General features: G+C 32.9%; 1 protein-coding gene across 6 annotated transcripts in view; it reads left to right on the top strand.

Moving 5' to 3' along the window:
* ZCCHC7 (zinc finger CCHC-type containing 7) overlaps positions 1–22,198 on the top strand; it is a 233,006-nt gene that overhangs the window by 198,870 nt on the left and 11,938 nt on the right. For all 6 annotated transcript variants that reach the window (XM_081264707.1, XM_081264706.1, XM_081264704.1 and 3 more), the window contains one exon: positions 1,834–1,869. In XM_081264707.1, coding sequence (XP_081120833.1) covers positions 1,834–1,869 — 36 coding nt within the window. The remainder of the gene's footprint in view (positions 1–1,833; positions 1,870–22,198) is intronic.

Raw genomic sequence — 22,198 nt, 5'->3', positions numbered from 1 at the left:
ATTGCTGCAACACAAGAAAAGGTCACATGGTAGAGTGGCATTCTGCCAGTGTATGACAACTCAGTGATTGCGATTTTTCAACCGTATTATTCTGAGGACACTGTGGTAATCAAGAACTATCCATAACTAATGTATAAATAACTGCTTGTTTATCTCTACAATAATCCTACTCAAATTATATATACAAAGCAAAAAGCTTATAATAAAAAGTAGGAAATTAGCATTAAGGATATATTGTATATTAGATCTTTACATGTAAATATATATATATACACACACAGAGAGACTCTTAATAACTTTGCATCCTACAACTTAATGGCTTCCATTGGGTACTAACATCATCTTTGCCTTCTGAAGCTACTTTTTACTTTTTAAAAATTCTTTCCTTTTGGTCAGTGTTACTCAGATATCATTGTGTGTTAAGTGGTTTTTTAATCAGACACTTTAGTTTTTATGAATATCACATTAAATTGGGAAATGACCACTAGACATTCTAACTTACACACCTTTCCATAGAAAATTACATAGAATAAATAATTAAAATGCATAATGGATGAAACTTTCCAGCATAGCTAGAACATATCTACTCTTTGTCTAATCACTTACGGTGGATTTTCAGTAGAGATTTTGCTGTTCAAAATGTATTTCCTGAAGTATTACCATATGCTTGCTATTTTCAAATTGTATGAACTGTATTGCTTTTATCACTTCTCTGAAAAATAAATGAAAGAAATGACAAATCAAGTAAAGAGATTAATTCTAATGTAGGCATGCATTTGTACATACATATATATATATATATATATATATATATATATATATATATATATATATATAGTTGTACAAATACATGCATTGACATTTTTAAACAAAAGCTATAAATTTACATTCACTTGAAGAATTAAATTTACTTAGTTTGGTGGTTTGACTTATTAAAATCAATGATCTCATATAATAATAGAAGCATATTTCCTGTCTTCAACAGTTCTTTTGCTGAGAAGATGCTAAACTGATCAACTAAAAAGTTTTTGGTTAGAAAAAGTGTCTCCTTAACAATCATAATTTGGGTCTAAGAAGATTTTCATATATATTCAAAATAAAATATCTCCTAATCACTGGTTTTTGTTGCTATTATTATATGTGTTTGTTGTTGCCTATTCTTATTTCAGTTGAGTCCAATTTTTACAAAATTATTGATATTTTATTGGTTTTTTTAAAAGTTGTTTTTCTACAGATGTGTATATGTAAAGATTTGATGTCTAACGAAAAGGGCATGGACCTTAGCTTCTTGAATTTTGTTGTTATTATTATTATTATTCAGTTTTTAAATTCTCTTTTTTTGTAGTTTATTAAAAGCACCAATAGGTTAGGTAAAAGATGGCAACAGATATCAGAAATATTTAGCCACAGTGAGGTCTTCTTAAAAGCAGTTGCTATTAAATTGTTCTCTATCACACTAGCAAAATTCAGAATATTTTTTTAAAAGGTGTTCTCGGTGAGTTTTATTGATTTGACCACTGCTGTTCATTTACCAGTTTAACTGAGTTATGGCTCTTTATCACATCTTTTGCACCAAACTTCTAACCTGAAAAGAAAAAAAGAGAGAGAAAACTTTGTTGCTGGCTTTCTGACAATGGCAGGGAGTGTGTTAAACCAGTGTAAAATTCAATTAAACTGTCTAGCCAGGTTTTTGAAGCTGAAATGCAGACCCTTTCTGTTAAGCTTCTTATTTTCCTGTGACCGACACCGGTGGATGCTGGGTTATGCCAAAACCAACAGGCTGTAAAGTACCTTGTTTCATGCTCCCAGTTGATCAATATTTTTATTTTCCAGGCTTGCCCAGAAATCTGGAGGCAGTATCACCTAACGGTGAGTAGAAACACCTTTTTTATTTTCCCCAAGACCCAGCCTATTTACCCTTCTCCGAACTGCTGACCATAAAATATAGACAAGCATCTTCTGCTGGAAGATAATAAATATCTAAAGAGTTTTTGTACTGAGAAAGCAATAATATGCTTTTTTTCCTTCTCCCCTGCCCACTAACCTGTCCTTTAATCTTCCTGTTCTTAAAAGATTTTGATTATTTGTTATTACTCACATCATTTGATGATTACATCATGGTATTTCTAAGTCTTCTTTGACTCTATTCATTATATTAAAGGGGGAAAGTATGCTGGAAGCCATAAAAAAATGGTAATAATCAGTGTCTTTAAAATATTACATCATCCACAGTCCATAAGCATACAGTGCACAGTATCTTCCATTATCATTTTTCTGCCTTTACTGAAATATGTACACATTTATCAAATGAAGCTAGAAAAAGCCCAGGGTACCTTTCATATAGCACAATTTAACTGTCCTATGATTTAAGCCCTTCTTGACATATTTGAAAAGTGTGAATATCTGCATAATACCATTCAGGTTATTCAATTTTCTAGTTTAGAAGCAGAAAACATAGTCACCATAGAATCCAATTGGCTAATCCAATTGGTTCAATATTATAAAGTTAGTTTACTTTTACTATTCAGCTTAAATAATTGCACTGATTTACCAAAGCCCTACTGGTCATTTTTAATATATTAAATGTGTTGTGCTAAGTAAGGGACAAGTTTCTTTTAGTTGTAAAGTTATGTAATACATACTAATTAATAGTTGTTAAAAGTTTACTGTATTAAAAAGGTTTTGTTTTTAGAAAGCAAGTCATAAAAAGAGAGAAGGCAAAGTTTTTGTACCACTTATAAGAAATAAATAATAAACCAACCTAGGTATACTCATACTACCATTTTGTCATGAGCCCAAGAAGCCAGGAATAATTATCAAGTGGTTTGTTTTTTCAGATTTTGTTATCTCCATTTAATTTATTTGAAGAGCTTAAGTAAGAAACTGTAATTCCTCTGCTCTCCCCAAAATACTAAATAGATTATTGTTAAAATCTTCAGTGTTAATGCTAAAAGATACATACCCATATATGCACGCACACATTTCAGATGTAACTCATCTGATTACATTGTTTGTGTTCATGTAGCAGTTTCTTTATTCTCACATAGCATGGTTAAGTTCTTATAGCCTAAACTTGGTTAGAATTTGATCTCTAGTACTTTTCAAGATCACAGAGCTGCTCTTTGTAACCACATAGCAATATTTTTCATCATTATTTGTATTAAGTAATGTCCTAAGAAATTTGACATTACATTTCTTTTTTAGCTTTTCCCCTAATTTAGAGAATTCCAATTTTGAAAATTTGAAGTGTGGAAAGTACTCAATCTTAAAGCCACTCTTTTACATAACTAACAATGAGCCTGTAAAAATTGGTTTCAGGTATAACAGAAACATTGAAGGTCTGTTTAATATTTTAGCTTTTTAGAAACATTGCAAAAAGAATTTTGGGGGTAAAATAAATAAAAACAAAATGAATTTGCCTTTTGTGGAATATAGTATATTCTATATGTGGTTATAATAAATTCAGTTTGAGAACTTAATTTGTCCCAATGTGGAATCCTGTTTAATTTTTCAAAATAATATTAAAGTAACCATCACAATTTATTATTATCAAGTTTTAGTAAATAATAAGCTTACTCTGCAAGTATAAATGTATCATTTCTGTGCTTATAGATCTGTGCATTATTTATCAGTTCACATGTAAAATAAAAGTTAAATTATTTAACTATAGTTATTTGAATTTTTATAAGTGTAGGGGTAATATTTGAATCTTTGCAATTAAGCATATTCAGTTTTGGATAAAAGCAAGATACGTGCTGATTTTAGTCCTCTTCAGCTCTTTTACTAGGCGATGGACTGCCATCTATTGACTAATAGTAGCCCTCACACATGAATGTGGCATCAATCAGAGCAATGGCCAAGTAATAAACTAGGGTTAGAATTGCTACTGTATTTTCTTTTAAACCAGTCTGCAAAAACTGGAACTTTCTACACTTAATCATGGATTAATTTCTTTTATAACCAAAAAGTGTTTATTTCATATTCCAGGTGAACTGCGCTTTTGAGGGGAGAAGTTGATTAATATGTCCCAGTTTGGAAATGTTTACATTTGCGAGCTTTCAGTTGGCTTTATCTGCCTTTCAACCAGTAAGACTAGAAGGTCGTTTACAGAACAATTTCTGTTTTAGCCACTACAAATTAAGGTCTTTCTAGGAATCATTTTCTTAAAAAAAAAAAAGAAAGAAAGAAAGAAAGAAAGAAAGAAAGAAAAAAGAATTCCAGAGATTAAGCAGAATATTATTTTTCAAACACATAAGATGATGAAGTTGATCAGTATAAATGGATTTGTGAAATGTTACAAATCAAAAATTTTAAAAATAAATTCTGAAGTAAGAAGAAACTTATGGCAGAGAAGTATTCAATATTTTCAGCAATTTCATGAGAATTAAAATGAAGTCTCTTTAACAACTTGTATCTAAATAGAATAGCTTTCTAACCAAACTTAACTTCACTACACTAGTAAAAACTAAGGCCATCTTTCTAAAGGGACCATGTCAATAAAACTCTAAAATACATTCATCCATTCGCGCGCGCCCCTCTCTCTCTCTCTCTCTCTCTCTCTCTCTCTCTCTCTCTCTCTCTCTCACACACACACACACACACACACACACACACACACACACACATACATCATAACAACTGTGGTAATATTTTTCTTTATATATTGTAGTGGCTATAAAATCGTGTAATTGAATGTCTTTTGAATTATTGGTTTAGAGAACTACTTGGGAAGAAGAAAAATCGTTTTATCTAGCAATTACACGATTTACTCAAATAGTTCATTTTTCACTTTCTCCAAAAATATGTTTAGAAAATTCTTTAAATCTTTTAATAGTATAGCCCTATTTTTATTTTTTAATTTCTGCTTTATTTTTTGGTTTTTGGTAAAGTCTGACTTTAAATATTCTTTTCCTCTTTCAAATATTTCATTCCAGATAAAAATTTCCCTTGTTATTCAAGAAGGAAAGTCCCTTCCCCCAACCCCTGTCATTTCTACTCTCATTTATATTAAAAATCCTAGACCAATATGGCCACCAACAGAGTTTTAGAACCAACAGAATTTTTAACTAGTAGAGGCTGTAATTTGACATGGCTTGGACATTTTGTTAATCTTGTTTTTAATCTACTTACTTAAAAAAGTAACCAGGAGTTTGCTCTTTGGAGGCTGTATGTATTAAGAACCAAAAAGGACAATGTGTCTTTTATGTTTAATTTTGCGCTTGGATTTCTTTGTGTGCATTGTTAAAATGTATTATAACCTTCCTACCTTCTTTTTAACCAAAGGTTTAAGGAGAAAGCTAATGTAACTTTTTTATGAGAATTAAGTTTTACACGTAAGTTTATAATTTTTGGAATGTTTAGTATTCACACTTCAAAAAATTAAAATATTTGTTGTCAGGGAAATGGGGAAGAATCAAGAAATTAGTTTCCATGCCTTCCTTTCTGGCTCAGGAAAAGCTTGTGACCAGAGTTTACTAGTGACCAATGGTAGTCTTACCTGAACTAGTTGAATGGCAGAGTCTATCTTCTGGACCATAGTTAACAATGTTCCATTTCACTTTGCCACTCAGTTTTCTCTCCTTACCTGGAAACATCAATTTAGAAATGTATTTTCTGAGTTCTTATAGCATGAGAATGTTTTCACATTATGAGTTTTACACTAAATGAGAATTTTATCCTCTAATGAATTCTATGCCATACCAGAGTGGGTATCCCTAAATGTCAATAGATTGGAATTTACTTTAGAATTCTGTTTTATAATCCAGAAGAAAGGAATAAAAAGGTGGATATAGATTTGGATCTCAAGGCTATAACTATACAAAAATCTTTATCCTTGGATTGTGATAGGTGGATAACAAATTTCTAACTGCCTAATGCTGAAATTGAATATTTTTCTTTCAAAGTAACTTAAAATGAAAAATAAATAGTTTGAAAAAGTCAGTCTCAAGCCAGAATCTTTTCTTCTCATGGGAAAAAAAAAAAAAAGTTTTCTGTTTTAATTGGATATATGCTGGGAATCCTAAATATCTTTCTGAGAGCTCCTTGGCTACATAAACAGACCTGCAAAACCCTATCCACACAACTTATATCATTTGTCTTTCTCTTTTCATGTTTTTATATGTAAATGTATGTGAGACAGTGTGCAGGAGTATGTGTATTTAAGAAAATAGAACTGGTTGCATTAAAAAAAAAAAAAAGTGTTAACTCCAGAATAGAGTGAGGCCTAGATCTTACTCTGTTTTGGAATTTTTCAAAACATTTTTTCTTTGTACTATTTTTTGAGACCTGACATATAGGTTATCATAAACTAATACTTTATAAATTCCTTTTGGAAGCTATTATTTTGGTAATTCAGTTTGTTTTGCCAAAGTTCAAGAACCAAAATTACTCTTGCATAAATTGGTCTTTTTTTCCTCTATACATCTGGTATGGCTCTTACACTGTTTTGATTTACCAAGCATTGGGACATAACATCTCTGTCAAGTTTTCATATATTTGATTTTTATTAAAAATACGCTGGGCTGGGGCTGGGGCTCAGTGGTAATATACTTGCCTGGCATGTGTGAGACACTGGGTTTGATTCTCAGCACCATGTATATATAAATAAAAATAAGGATCTATCAACAACTAAAAGATTTTTTTAAAAATTTTTTAAACAAACAAATAAATAAAAATACCCTAATACTCAAACACTACCAAGGCATTGACTGTGCTCTCATGATTGAGAATGCACATGTCTCTTTTATATTATCTCAGGGCTATCTTTTCATTATAGTACTACAAAATCAATCAGATTGCTTTATCTTCTTAGTTACTTGCTGTTTTGAGTAACAGGATTTTTTTTCTTTTGAGGGATACTAGGGAATTGAATTCAGGGCCTTATACATGCTAAGCACATGCTCTACCTCTGAGCTATACTCTCAGCCCAGACAAAAAGTTTTTGTGTAAGTTTTAATGACTTACTCATACTCCATATTTGATAAGAGAAATAAGAAATACATTTGGATGGTGACCAAAATTTTTTAAAGATTTTTTTTAATGGAAAAGGAATGTGAGTAGTTTTGTGTTTACTTTCAATATTTACCTTGTTCTTAATGAATTTAGTGTTAAAACTATGCTAGCAATTTTTTTACTTCAATATTATCATGTTTTGAATTTATTATAAAAGATAATTACTACATCTGCAGAGAACATTGACTGATTTTTTTTTTAAATCTTTATTTTACTGGCATGTAGGACCACATTTTGCCAGAACCTATCATTGGAAGCAATTGAAAAATGCAATTTCAAAGCAAATGAAACCTGGAATTATCAATCTCAATAAATGAGATTCATTTAAAAATAAATATAATTTGCCAAATCATCAAAAAGCAATTTCCTAAAGCTCCTGTAAAGGAAAGTGGGAAAAGTGAACGCTGTGAATTATAAATGCATATGTTATTTTTACTCTCAATGTTTCTTCAGACATTAAGAAGTCATGTGTATACATGCTTGTATTTTAATACAGTGGAATAAAAATGATTAAGATTTGTATATATAACTTATTTGTTTTCATTGAAGCACATGAGAGAACCTTAGTGTTTTATTCTCAAAGGAATATTAAGGTGTCCTCCTTCAGAGCAAATTCTCAATTTACTTGATTTTTAGTATTTTAAAATGTAAAAATTAATTTTGGTTTAAGAGGGAAATCAATATGGTCCATTTTTCTTGCATTAGTATATTTAAATAATATCAAATGCTTTATGACAACAATCCTAATGTAGATTTAAGCATGTCAGATAATGAAGCAATGAAAAATACGCTGCATTTACTCAATTGAAAAAAATTTACATAAATGTTTTATCATAAAAGCAGCTGTGCTTTTGCCATCTTCTAAATATCTTTAATGCCCTAGTCACCAGCCATTAAGGCCTTTGTTCATTTTTAGATAGAACATGTTTCTCAATAGTAAACTGATTTTGAAGTTCTAAAAACAATAACTTCCTTCTTCATTTGACAGAAAATTTTCTATGCTTTGTTTTGTATATCCCATAATGATGAAGGGGATGGGGGGCAGTACATTTAGAAGTTACATGTTTACCAAATGAGCTTCAAGTTTTACTTCTGTTTTAAAAGTGTTTTAAAAGATGCTTTTCCTGAGGATATTTGAAAGAGAAGGTTAGATTTAGACCTTTTCATTACCCTTTTCTTTCTTCTCTATGTATGTTCACTTTTACTTACAGAGGAATTGCATTGTAGGAGCAATTTCTTCTTGAGAATTAAGTGTTGTGGTAATGGAGTTTCATTTCTAAGTGTTTCTAATTTTAATATACATGAACACTTTAAACTTCTTATCTCCTTAAAATATAAATATACAATTCTTATAATCCCCCCCAAAAAAAACTACATTGTTTTTTACTTAGAAAAAGTTCCCCTATTTTACCAAAAATGAACAAAAACAAATATTCTTATTTTTTGAAATTTATGCAGTTTATCACTGTATAGTATTGTCTTATGTAAAAAATTATAGCTTTAACATGAGAGATGTTGAGTAATGCTTTTTTGGGGAGTCATGTTACCTGCACATGAAGAACATGAAGTAATGGGCTGGGGTTGTGGCTCAGTGGTAGAGCACTTTCCTAGCACATGTAAGGCACTGGGTTTGATCCTCAACACCACATAAAAATAAATGAATAAAATAAAAGTATCGTGTCCATCTACAACTAAAAATGTTTAAAAAAAGATAAAGAAAAAGAACATGAGGTAAAATGCAGAATAATTTTAGCTTATTTGAGTGATTCTATTTTATATGTAATTTAAATAGGTGATTCATGCCATTCCTTATAAGCATTCTAGGTGATTGAGTTTGTCACACTCTCGTATGGATATTTCAGTGCAACAATAAATGTAAATAAAGTATACTAAATCAGTGATATTTTTATTAAACATTCCTTTTATAGTCATGCATATGAGTGACATGGTAGATTACAGTAATTCCTGCAGGTCTTAAGTATTTAGGAATCAATTAGTTACTCAGTTATGATCAACCATAACCTTTAAGGGTTCGGGTCAATCATTTGAATAATCTGCAGGAAAAAAATCCTGAAAGGAACCTTGACTTCTTGACAAGAACAGCAACTCTAAACTAGTGTATTTTCTGTCATGGTATAAACTTCAGTAGCAAAGTTAAGTGTCTAATTAAGTTTAAAGTTTCAACTTTAAACTTAATTTCAGTGACTGGAAGTTAATGAATTATTGTTCAATTTGCTCAAATTTTAGACTTGAAATTCATTGTTCATTTTATATCAGAAAGTCTTGGGAATTATTTATGAATTTTTACATTTATAAGTGGTTCCTTCCAGCTCTTTTGAGGTTGATTCAATGATTCTCAGACCAACAACTCTAGCTTTTAAGAAATATCTTTAAAATTATATTAAAAACATGCTGCACGTTTAGAAGGTGTTTAACAACAACAACAACAACAATGTGTTTAAGTTAAACACATTAAATTACACCTTCACCTTAATTGATAAACCAATACACAGGTAGGTCACATTTCAAAAACAAGAGGTATTCAAGTGAGTGTTCAGAAATCTGTATTAGCTTAGTAAGAATTCATGTGTATATTATTTGGTCATCAAGCTACTGGATTTTTTCATTACTTTTTTCAAAAATCATAGAGCTGAATCTGCTAAGTAGATATATAGCCATCTTTATAATTTTGTAATATATTTATGCTTATAAATGCCTACTATATATGCATACATTCCTTTACGGTTATTTGTAGATTACTCCACACTTCTTTGCAGTTAGAACTAAACTTTGGATTATAAATTTGGTTTATACTTTAAAAAATCTCAATTTTGTATTTCTTGGATCTTTCACATTTCATTTGTTTACAATAATACCATATTTCCTCCTCATTTTACGAAAGTCCTTAGAAAAAGGTACTAAGAAACTTGGACAGAAAGGCAGGCATCTTCCTGAGGAAATACTAGGGAATTTTATATCATAATAGAAGGGGAAAAGTGCCAGCTTTAGAATTGGACTTTGGTTCAGAGTTCATGTACTTTGGTTCATATACTAGATGTGTAAAAGTAGTTAAAATATTTAACTTGTAAGAATCTGTTTCTTCACCTGAAAAAAATGGGGGTTATCATGCCTTATAAGGTTACTTACATATGCAATAAGATGATAAAAGTACTTCACACAATACTGTGCACATAGAGCATGTTAAATGCTATGTGAGCTTTACCACAGCAAACCCAGAAGCATCTCGAACCTGTAGAGATGGCATCTGCACTGATATCCTAGTTCAGTTATTGTTAATGTCTTTTGCCCAAGATAAGGAGATTCATAATGACATATTACTCTGTCTCCTAACAATGTTTCCCTCTTAGAGTTAGTGAAATTAAAATACTTATAAACAGTGTCTTCTCTTAACAAAAATACTTAACTCAGTTTTTCATTTTTTAATTATTTACACTTGTCTTATTCCTTTCCAAAAATGTAAGTAACTTTTAATTAAGTATAGCAAATTTAAATTATTTTCTTAATTTTACTTACCTAAAAATCATTGTAAAGATATTGAAGATTAGATTACAAGCTAATAATGCATAATTTTTAAGCAGTAATTTCAGTATCATCTGAATATAGTTATTCTATCCTATGCAGATGAAATTATATAAATATTAGCTTCTTGTATAAATAATGTGAATAACATGAAATCAAATAATTCACACATGCTAATTGTGGTTCTATTTGCTAAGGGTGGAGGGCTTATGTTAATCTGATTAGGAAGGAAACAAAATAGTGTATCCATTTTTTGCACTTCAGGTAAAACTACTTCATACTTTCCCATGACTGATGCCAGAAAACAGCCAAATTTTGTAGCCAATCATAGTGGCATAAGAGCTGGGTCACTTCTGTGGACTCTCAACTGTATTTGCATGGGTCCAGCAAAAAAAGGCAACACAAAATCAATTTCTCAATGCATGTGATATATATTTCAAAGAGCCTTCCAATTTCATGTTTGTTTCTTATTTTAAGAAAAGCAAGGGCTAAGATGGAACATATTATAAAAGCAAAAGAGCATTACTTCCCTCCTTGAAACAGGTCCTTGCAGTTGTGGATTCCATGCCTTTGTAACTGATGGTTAAGAATATTTCAATAGAATAAGCAGGGTTTGAGGTGAAGGGGGTTGCCATGTGTTGTAAGTCATGTAGAGTTATAGTCAAAATGAAAATCTTGGGGTTTGTTTGGATCCTTGGTGTGTTAGCTAATAAGTACAGTAGAGCTCTGGTTCCATAATTTTTCAGTAGAGGTTTATGTACAGTTGTATGCAAAATGTATAAGCAAATTTGAATATGTTATGCATTTTATATGATTGAGAGGTATAATATTAATGTAATTTCTTTGCTTTATAGGCCACCCCAGTAAACCTTCAGATAAAATATCCGAGAATTCACAACATGTAGACATTCTCTTCTGTCTCTTCACCCTATATCCTGTCTCCACGCCCTTCTCATCCCTCCACCCTGCTTCAAAGCTTGTGGTCCTTTTCCATCTGTGTACTAAAAGGTTTCTTTGTAAACCAGGCCATTTGTCCATCATTGTTTGGGGTCCAAACAGTGGTAAGATACCCTGTCACTGATCCCGCATGCTATGAATGGCAGCTCCTCTCCGGACAATTGGTGGAGGGGCTGAGAAATATTCCTGAGAGGATTATTTAACCTTTCAATTTAGAGGGCACAAAGCCTGGTTGATTAATGAACTTTCTGATGGGCGCCGATAAGCGGATCTATTTCTTTATTTCCCCTAAAAGTGATTCCTTCTCCTGTCCATATTACTATAATCTTAAACATAAAATGTGGCAAATAGATTGAAAAACAGCACTAAAGAGTTTATCTGGCTGGCAAACTGAAGGAGCTAAATTAAAATTGGTAATGACAGCAGTGGCTCAGCCTCATATATGGTTTTTAAATGCACTGTGTATTTTGAAGAGACTTATTCTCCAGCTCGCCTGGTAATGACTGCTTTTGGTGCACAGTCTGGGGCTGGCTTCTGTTATCCCCGCACACCGCCCCCCCCAAAAAAATGAGTTGTGTTATCTGGATGGCTGCAGACACATACGCATCCCCCTTTCTCACTGCATGGGCAGACAAGGTCGATAGCATTACAAGGTATTTGTGGCAGTGCTTGTTTCAGTTTTCAGAGCTGCCAGTTTCCAGGCGGATTTGAATTACAAAAGAAGAAGCTGGCATGAAAATTGAAAGGTTTTATCGGCTGGTCTGAAGCCTCATAGCACATTGCTTATTTATGCAGTCCATTTGCACCAGGAAATATAAAAAGGAAATACATTTTTAAAATAAGGCCATAAAGACCCAGATATGTTTAAGATGGCAAATAAAATATAGATACCTATAATATCTTTCCAGGAAACGATTTTCACTTAATGTTGCACATTACTTCAGAAGAGCATTTATGTTGCTGTCATAAATTTGTGCGTTTGTGTCACTATGTAGGTAGTCTCTAGGGATTAAGAAGGAAGCCTTTGCTAACTTACTTTAAAATTAAAATAGACGGAGGGATAGCTCTGCAGTTTGAGAGCTACATTGGAAATATTTAAATAGGATGGTAAATTAAACTTAAACTAACATTTTTGCATTCCATGTAAAATTAGCTATGGCCCAGTGAATAAATGCCTCTACCTTTAGAGAAAATTGGGATGCTTTTTAAGCCATGAAGATTTGGAGCATTCAGGGAGTGAATTACTGTGATCCTTACTGTCTTGCATATGTTCATTGTTCTCTGCTTACTGAGGTTTTCTTTTTTGTTGTTGTTGTGGGGTTTTTTTTGGTGGGGGAGGTATCTTATTAGCAAAAAGATCATAAACTAATAAATTTAATAGCTCCTTTTTACAAAACTTGTTTGTCTTTTATTTTAATCTTCAAATAGATTGTCTTACAGGTTTTGCCTAGTGCTTAATGTTGTCCTAGTGCTTAATATGTAGTCTTTTCATTGCTGGGATTTATACCAACAATTTACATTTATTCACATTACTTGAACATAGTTTTGACTTATTGAAAAAGACATACTCATGCAATCCCTTAAACTCTTGATGACATAGAATGAAAACACAAGTATGCAAACATACAGTATTGCAAGGATTTGAATAATTAATGGTTTTATGACTGGTCATTTGCAACCTTTCAGCTCATTGGTTTGTAAAACTTAAGTGTATCCAAAAGAGAATTAGGAAGGAAGTTACGTATATATTTGAAATATCAAATCAATAAAGCAACACTATTTTGCTGCGGTTCAACTGAATACTTTTCAAGAATCCATTTTCCAATAAAGCAAATTACCCTCAGCTAAACCATGAGAGATGTAATTTTTTTGTAATTTTCATTTTCACCAGGGTTGGGTACCTTTCTCATGTTTTCATGGCCCAGACTAATTACTTCATGTAGTTTTTTTTTTTTTAAACAGAGAAAATATCAAAAGCATACACATCCTCTGCATGCTAATGATGTGCTGTACATTTTTTTCATGAATTTTCATAAGGATTTTTTCTACGTAGCATGTGTGGCTTAATGATGTAATCACCCGATAGACTAGAAAATGCTCCAAAGGAGACGTTCCGGTCTGTTGTGTACATAATACATGTTTCAAAATCTGCCTAATTAAGGAATTACCCAATGGATTGGGAGTCTGTTGGGTATATGACATAGTTTTTTAACACATAAAAATATTATATGTATATTATTATATGTGATACTTTTAATGCCGTTTTTAGGATTTAGGGGAAATTGGTAGCAGTGTCCACAGGAATATAAATGCATTTGTTTTTCACTAAGAAAAAATTATAGCTTTAAAAATTTCATGAAGGAAGCATTGTTTTAAACAATTCCAAAGTTTTGAGAAGAAAAATCCTCCCAGTGTTCCTCAAAGGAAAACGTAACAATGGATATTTGCCAAAACCGTGTGCAAATGGAAGGCTTTGTCTAAAACTACAGTGGGAATAAGCCTGGGTAGAGTTCAGGTCTCAGGTGTGAGAACACATCTTCAGAAACCTTGGTAAAGGAAGGAAAGGGTATTAGTCTTGTGCGCTGCTAGTAATAGGGTTGTCATTGTCGCTTCCTCACAAACTCAGTTTTAGTTCTGTTCACTAAAAAATGGTTTGCCCAACTTTCAAGTTCCTCCCTTTGATTTCTTTAGTTTCCAGATATTTTTGTTGTTCTTTGAATATATACTGATTACATTTCTACTGGCATTTATATTTTGAATAACGTAAAAGAAAGGGAAAGCATCCATTCTTCTTTCCCTGCCTTCTCTTTATAAAATGAAATAAAATATTTAGCATATTGTCTCTAATATCTTTAGAATAGCCAGTAAAAAGCAATATCTTTAGACAGGAAAAAATGTGTATTTTAACTTTAAACTTTCTTCCTGCTCAAATTTCAAATTGATGTCAATAGGTCACTTCAATTAATGGACTTCGTAATCACATTCAAGGCTTTTGATTGGGGGTAACAATTTCTTGAGTAATGTTATTTGATTACTTGGGTTGGATTTTTAAAATACATGAATATTGGGGAAAGGGTTGTGCTCTTAATGAGCTTATTAAAAGAATAAATTGACTTGGAAACATTTTCAAAGAGTGAGGATGTTCTCAAACTTGAACATCATTATCAATTTAAAAGGTATATGTGCAAATGCAACTTGTTCAGAAAGATTGGAGAGCCAAGCTCTACTTTTCTTAGTGTTATATTTGATTGTGAATATATTTATGTCAAGTGTTTAATATATTTGCTCTTAATAGTCAGGTGTGGTGATGCCTTCCTGTAGTCCCAGCAACTGAGAAGGCTGAGGCAGGAGGATCACAGTTTAAGGACAATCTGGGAACTTAGCAAGACTCTGCCTCAAAATTTTTTTTTAAAAAAGGCTGCAAATGTAACTCAGTGGTAGAGTCCCCTAGGTTTCCAAACTCCAGTATGATGCATGTGCACACACACACAAAAAAAAAAGTTTACGTAGCAAAGTGGATTAACAAATTAAATATATATATATAACTTAGTCTTTATATGTATGATTATAAAAATCAATCCATTTTGCATTCACAAGTGTAGAAAATTCTCTTTAATTAGTGAAATTGATTGTACATCCTATATGCATATAGGGAGTGAGCTTCAACTAGATGCAAGCCCTTATTGGATCAAAGTCAGTTTAGATAAGGGCAGCTGAAGGTCACAGAGGGAGATGCCCCACAGGTTCATTTGCATAAAAAATTACTGTTAGAAATAGGACACTGAGGCAACTCTAGCATTTTGATCTCTTGGCCTTTGTCATGGAGATTCCTAGTAAGTGACGGGAGTAAGGCCAGTGTCCCAGATAATGATTAACTGTTTTAATGGCATTCATTCATTCATTCCGAACTAACTACTCATGCAGAAAAAAGGGTTATGTAAAATGACATTAGAAGAAAATCATTTGTAATCGTTGCATCGGGCTGCACTTTGAGGAGACATTAGGAGTAAATCCGTGGCGTGGTAAGCTTATGCTTTATCTTCTGATATTTACTGAGTTTACTGGTGCATGAAAAGCTTTCAGCAAGAATAGCAGATGGGATGGACCTTTCATAGGTAATGCTATCTACCAGGTTATTACTTCTATATATTGATAGTAAAGTAATCTCCAAGATATCACCCTACAAATACAGATTATTTAAATGTCTCTAACCAAAAAAAAAAAAAGTCCTGCTTTCATAAATACTTCATTTGGTATCCATTGAGTCAAAGTCTAGATAATTTTTTTTACTTTAAAAAAGTTCTAGAAAACTACATTCATTCCCTTAGATTTAACTTTTTGTCAGCAGTATAGGTGCATATGACAGAGTCCTGAGCTTAAAGCTAATCAGTTGACACATTCTTCTTTAAATTGGATCTTACTGTTAATTAAAATAAAGACATTCTCCCAGGCAGAAGAATTGAGTCACAAATTTATATTTCTAACACTTTAAGTATTAAAGAGTTTTGTTAGATCATAGTATGAAAATTTGTCCACTGGAAATCATTATTGAGTTTTCAATACTGTGTTCTTTTTTTTTTATTGGTTGTTCACAACATTACAAAGTTCTTGACATATCATATTTCATACATTAGATTGAAGTGGGTTCAGTACTGTATTCTAACGCAGAAATGTTCTCTAATTAGGTAAGATCTAGGCTGATTTCATTCCTACTAAGTCCTGGTACATGATAGTTTATTAAAATGAGAGTGTGTAGATAATGTTTGTCATGTCATTTACTAATTAATTATTGTGAAACAGTTTAGAATTTCATAACAATATAAATACTGTTGGTATTTTTATTAGTAGTAATGGAAGTTTTTAACTAGTGACATTATTCAGATGAATGAACATCCAAGTGTTTGCACTTTGTCCAGGAGCATAAATGAATAGTGGGGCTATGTTTGAGATTACTTTCAAAATAAAATTACAAGTGTCAACAATGAAGCATGCTTTCAAAATTTGATTAAGAAGGATCTCTTCATCCCTGGTACTATCCGATGAGTTCCTATTCTCTTTGCATTACTAATTCCATCCTGGTTTTGCCAAAGTATATATCACATTCTTAGTGTGAAGGAAAGAGACACAAGGAAGCTGTGTTATTAATTTATTCAAGCTTTTTAACATATCAAAGCATGATTATATAGATTTTTCCCTTAATGACAGAAAAGTTAAAAAGTTTCCAAAGTATACAAGATTTTTATTAACATGGGGTCATATGCTTTACATATGCATTACCCCATTGTTCATTCATTAATATTTACTGAACTCTTACTGTATGCCTGGCCCTATTCCAGAAGCTGTGGTACAGGAATGAACAAAAGGAGCCCTTGCAGAACTTAATTTTGGGGCTGAGGATGGATAGATAAAATGTAAAATATTTAATGTCAGATGCAATAAGGGCCATGGAAATTTGGGGGGTTTCCAGGAAGAGGGTTGTTTGACTGTTGGTTTAGGGGGTTTTGTTTTGTTTTGTTTAATTAGGACATTAGGAGTACCACTTGGAAAGAGCTAGCAATTTTAAAATAGGTAATCAGGAAGACCTTACTATGAAGGTGACCATTGAGCCTAGACTTGATGGCAGTGAAGGGGTATACCACATCATATTTGGGGGAAGAGTGATCCAGGAAAATGGATCCAGAAGCTTTGTCACCAAAGCTGCTGCCAAGCTCTGAGGTTTGTCTGGAGTGTTCAAAGAACAACAGAAAGGCTAGCAAGGTATGGAGACATGCTTCAAAGCATATAGCAAAATCAGGCAGGTGGGAGAGGCAAATTGTAGGCCATTGTAAGGTTCTTGGCCTTTACTGAGAGAACAGAGGAGCTGTTAGAGGGTTTTCAGCTGAGGAGTGATATGTTCTGATTTACATGCTAGAAGGATCACCTTGTCTTGAGAATAGGCTGCAGAGGAGCAGGGATAGAAGGAGGAAGATCAGTTCTGATGCTCTGGTAATCTAAATGAAAGGTCAGACCAGGAGAGAAGAAGTAAGGTGGTTGTATCTTACAGAGCCAATAAGCTCTGCTGATGGACATGAGGTATATGTAAGAGATAAATCAAGGTTGTTGATATTTGGACTAAGCAATTGAAAGGATGGCATTGCTGATGGTGTGATAGGAAAGATTGTAGGAGGTGCTTATTTGAGGGGTGGAGGAGGACAGGATTTGTTTTTAGCTTACTCAATTTAAGATGCCTGTTAGACATTCTAGTAGAGATGTGAATCTAGGGTTGAGAGATCAAGGCTAAAAATAGAATTTTAGAGTGGCCAAAGTAAAGGTTAATGTAAAGCTATGAGGTTAGAAGGGATTAGATAGAGAAGAAAAGCTGTCAAAAGACTGAGCCATGGGGGCTGGAGTTGTGGCTCAGTGGTAGAGCGATTGCCTGGCATATGTGAGGCACTGGGTTCGATCCTCAGCACCACATAAAAATAAATAGATAAATAAAATAAAGATATTCTGTCCATCTACAACTAAAACATACTTTTAAAAAAATGACAACTGAGCCATGAACCACTTCAGGGTAAGCAGGATAGAACATAAGAAACAGGACTAGCAAAGAAACAGCCAGTGAGGTGGAAGGAAACCAGGAGAGTTGGGGAAACTAAGAAAAGAAAGTAAAGGATATGGTCATATCTTACTGATAGGTTATAGGTCTGTGTAACATCCCCTCACAACAGTGTCAGGAAGGAGTGCTGTTACTGTTATTGTACCTATTTTACAGATGAATAAAATGAAACAAAATCATTTAAGTAACTTGACTAATGTTGCATAAGTGACAGAGCCAGGATTAGCACATAATCCCAAAATGCAGTGGATAACTTTTTATCAGAGCCTCTGGCTCTTCAGAAGATTTGGTCAGTTTTGCCTTTGATTATTGTCACCAATTCCTAAAATCCCTTCCATCCATATTTTGTCTTTAAGCAGGCAAAAATATGCCCTTGTATTATATACATATACAGAGTGCCCACATGTATCCATGCCTAGACTGTCCTCTGGTAGAACACAGGACCTGGTAACAGTTGTTGCCTCTGAGGAGGGGAACTTAATTAATGGAAAACAGAACAAAATCAGACTTTTTACTCTCTACCATTTAGTGTCTTCAATTTTGTGCCACATTCATGTTATTGGTTTTAAAACATTTAACACTTTAAAAACTAAAAAGAACTAACTACGATTCATTTAATAGCAGTAAGGTGAATTTGTTCTTTGAGATGCTGTACTTAAGGGGCATCTCAAAAAAAATTATACTACTTCATTTATTTAATGGAAAATATGCATTTGATGTGCACTTAACTCCCCTTGATGAGCCATGGCCTCCCTAGTGTTTTCATTTCTTAAGATCTTTTCCATGTTAACTCATCTGTTTTAGAATTCTTATTTATGTGTGTATCCCTCACAATTTCTATTACATACTCTGTGGATAGTAGGAACTCAGCAACCTTTTAAAATGAATAATTTCTACTAAGGGCTAAATGCATTAGAACTACCTGTTTTCTCCTCAGACTAAAGCAATAAAATAAATTCAGAGACATTCCATAAAATTTTGCCTTCATGTACTCAGTAGTAGATATATTCAGTGTTTGTATCCACTTTTTATACTTGTTGATTGCATAACTAATTTCCACTGTCTAGAATTTTGAAGTCTTTAATGTCTACTCATTCATTACCTCTTTATTTATTGAGCTTTTCCTGTGTTCTAGGTATTGGGTCAACAAACTTTCCACAAAGTGTTAGATGGTATTATATTTTAGCTTGGAGGGCTATATATGGTCTCCATCAAAACTCTAGTGTAAAAGCAGCTAGAGATAATCCATAATCTAATATATATGGCTCTGTTTCAATAAAACTTTACTTATAGATAGACACTGAAATTTGAATTTCACATGTTACAAATACTCTTTTGTTATTACATTTGACCATTTAAAAATGGGTAGCTGTGGGCTGGAGTTGTGACCCTGGCAGAGCACTTGCCTTGCACATGTGAGGCACTGGTTCAATCCTCGGCACTACATAAAAATAAATAAAATAAATAAATAAAATAAAGATATTGTGTCCGTGTATAACCCAAAAAAAAATTTTTTTTAAAGGGTAGCTGTTCCAACTTTGTAAGCCATTCAAAAACAGGAGAAGATCAGATTTGGTCTATGGGCCGAAATTTGCTGACCCCTATTCTAGGTTCTCTACCAATTCATTGTCTAGGTTCTTAATGTAGGGATACATAGTAGACCAAAGAAAAGTCCCCACCTTCATGCATGTTACACTGTAGCATTGAGATGGCAGATCAGCAATAATCAATAATCACTTTAGTACACTAGAAAGTGATGGATGCTATTTAAAAAAAAAAAAAAGGAGGAGGAGGAATAGAGTAGGGAAAAGGGGAATTAGGAACCCTAAGGTTGCAAACAACTGGCAATATTACATAAAGGTGGCCTTTTCTCTGAAAGGAGTTGATAGGAATGAGCCTTTAGAGAGTTGTGCAGTAATGTGACTTTCTTTGTGTCCTATACTCTTTAGGAAGAGCCAGAAGTGCTATAGGGGTGCTGAAAGCTTCTCCTTTGAGGAAGTTTCCACTTGCTTCTATATCAAATCAAGTTCTAGTGACTGGATATCCCTGTTGATATGGTTTCACCAGCCTCTCTCATCTTTACTTCCTGGTTTATCTTGACCTTTGCATAGAATATCTTGACCAAGTCAGTAGAATCCCTTACTTCAGTGGTATAAACATAGCATATTTTTCCTTCTCGTTAATGAATCTAAAAATCTTGCTTCAAAGATAAATTTTCTATATGTTTGCACAAACATAAGTAGAACAATTTATAAACATAAGTAAGTACCATTTTAGAGAGCATTTATTATTTAAGGAGTGGGCTTTTCTTTTTATCATCAGTTATGGTCCTTCCTAACAGTCACTAGCTAGTTACTGAGAACCTACCAGTAGCTTCAACCCTTCACTGGGTTCCCATGCTGCTTAAAATAAATTCAATGTTTTTCACCCTCAGTCATAAAGCCCTAGGTAAGGTCCTTCTTCACCTCCTGGAACCTCCTTTTCTTCTATTCTTTCTTCATTTACTACACTTCCAAGTTTACAGATACATTTTCAAATCTTCAAATATAGTGAGCTTGCTTCTAACTTGGGTTTAGCACTACCTATTCCCTATACCATATGCCTAGAATAGTGTCCCTTAATCATTATATACCTGTTTTTTTTTTCCTTATTATAATAAAGGACCGTCCTTGTCAGGGTTTCTCTCAGCAGCTCAATCAGTAATTCATAAAACTCAATTTTAGCTGTGTGCATACTACTAATCACCATCTTCTAGTTTATGTACACATGAGTGATATGTGAAAGTGTGTGCACACGTACACATATAGCACTGGAGATGTAAGCAGTGATTTTTGTTTTTCTCATTTCTCAATTACCTGATCTGAGAACAATGCCTGGTATATATTGGGCACTCAATGGTTATGTTTTAATAAATTGTAGAAATAGGGCATGTATACACTCCTGCCCTGTGCCCAGCACACTAAAAAGCATCATGGATAGAGGCACCTTGGACTTGTATTCTGTTCCACTTGTCTCTTTCCCTTGTTCTCTACATATCCTTGTTTCTTGAAAGAGTGACCAGCGTTCTGTTCTAAGGCATTTTTATAGTTACTTGATAAACCTATTTCAGTCTGGCTCATGCTACAGCTCCTCAAGTGAAATTGCATACAAGTTTGCAGTTGCCAACAACTTCTTGATTGCTAAGTCCAATGAATTTCATAGTCTTCATCTTCTGTAGCCCATCAGTAGCTTTTAACAACTTCTTTCTTGAAATGTTATCACATCCTTGACACCATCTCTTTTAGTTTTCCCTTAAAACATGTGTGCTCATGGCTGCAATTTTATGCCACATCAAAAAATATAGACGTGGGCTGGGGATGTGGCTCAAGAGGTAGTGCGCTTGCCTGGTATGTGCGGGGCGCTGGGTTCGATCCTCAGCACCACATAAAAATAAAATAAAGATGTTGTGCCCACCAAAAACTAAAAAATAAATATTAAAAAAAGTTCTCTTTCTCTCTCTTTAAATAAATATATATATATATATATACATACACACACATACACACACACACACACACACACACACATATATATATATATATATATATATATATATATATATTATTTATTTATAGGCAGAAAAAAAAATTACACTCACTAATTTCACATCTTCCTGGTGTTCTACTACCTAAAGAAAATGTGAATCTCTGCAATGAGGGATATATGACTTGTGTGTGTACTTGTTAAAACTTTTTTTTTTATGATTTTTGGCTAGTCTTAATTTATGAGCCACATTTTTAATTGGAGAATGTATAACATTTGTTGTTTTTTATTTATATCTGAATTGGTAACAGCTGAGGTTAAATTCCATTGTGTGTAGCATTTGTGATCATTTTCAGCAGGATTATTTTATTGTTTTCTTCTCGTTTTCTGGTTTTTCATTCTAGGAAATAAGAATTGAAAGTAAGTTTTTTAAAGAAGATTTTTACTACCTATTCATTATTTTCCCGTATCAACCAAAGAAAACCCCACAAACCACCTGTTTGTAACATTAAGCAATAAAATTAGATGGCACAATAGTGCTCTTGGTAATAGGATCCCAGTAAAGAACAT

Source organism: Spermophilus citellus (genome assembly GCF_964194105.1).
Source record: "Spermophilus citellus genome assembly, chromosome: 2".
NCBI classification, from domain to species: Eukaryota; Metazoa; Chordata; class Mammalia; order Rodentia; family Sciuridae; genus Spermophilus; species Spermophilus citellus.
Note: the sequence above shows the minus strand (reverse complement) of the source record. Positions and strands in the feature narration are given on the sequence as shown.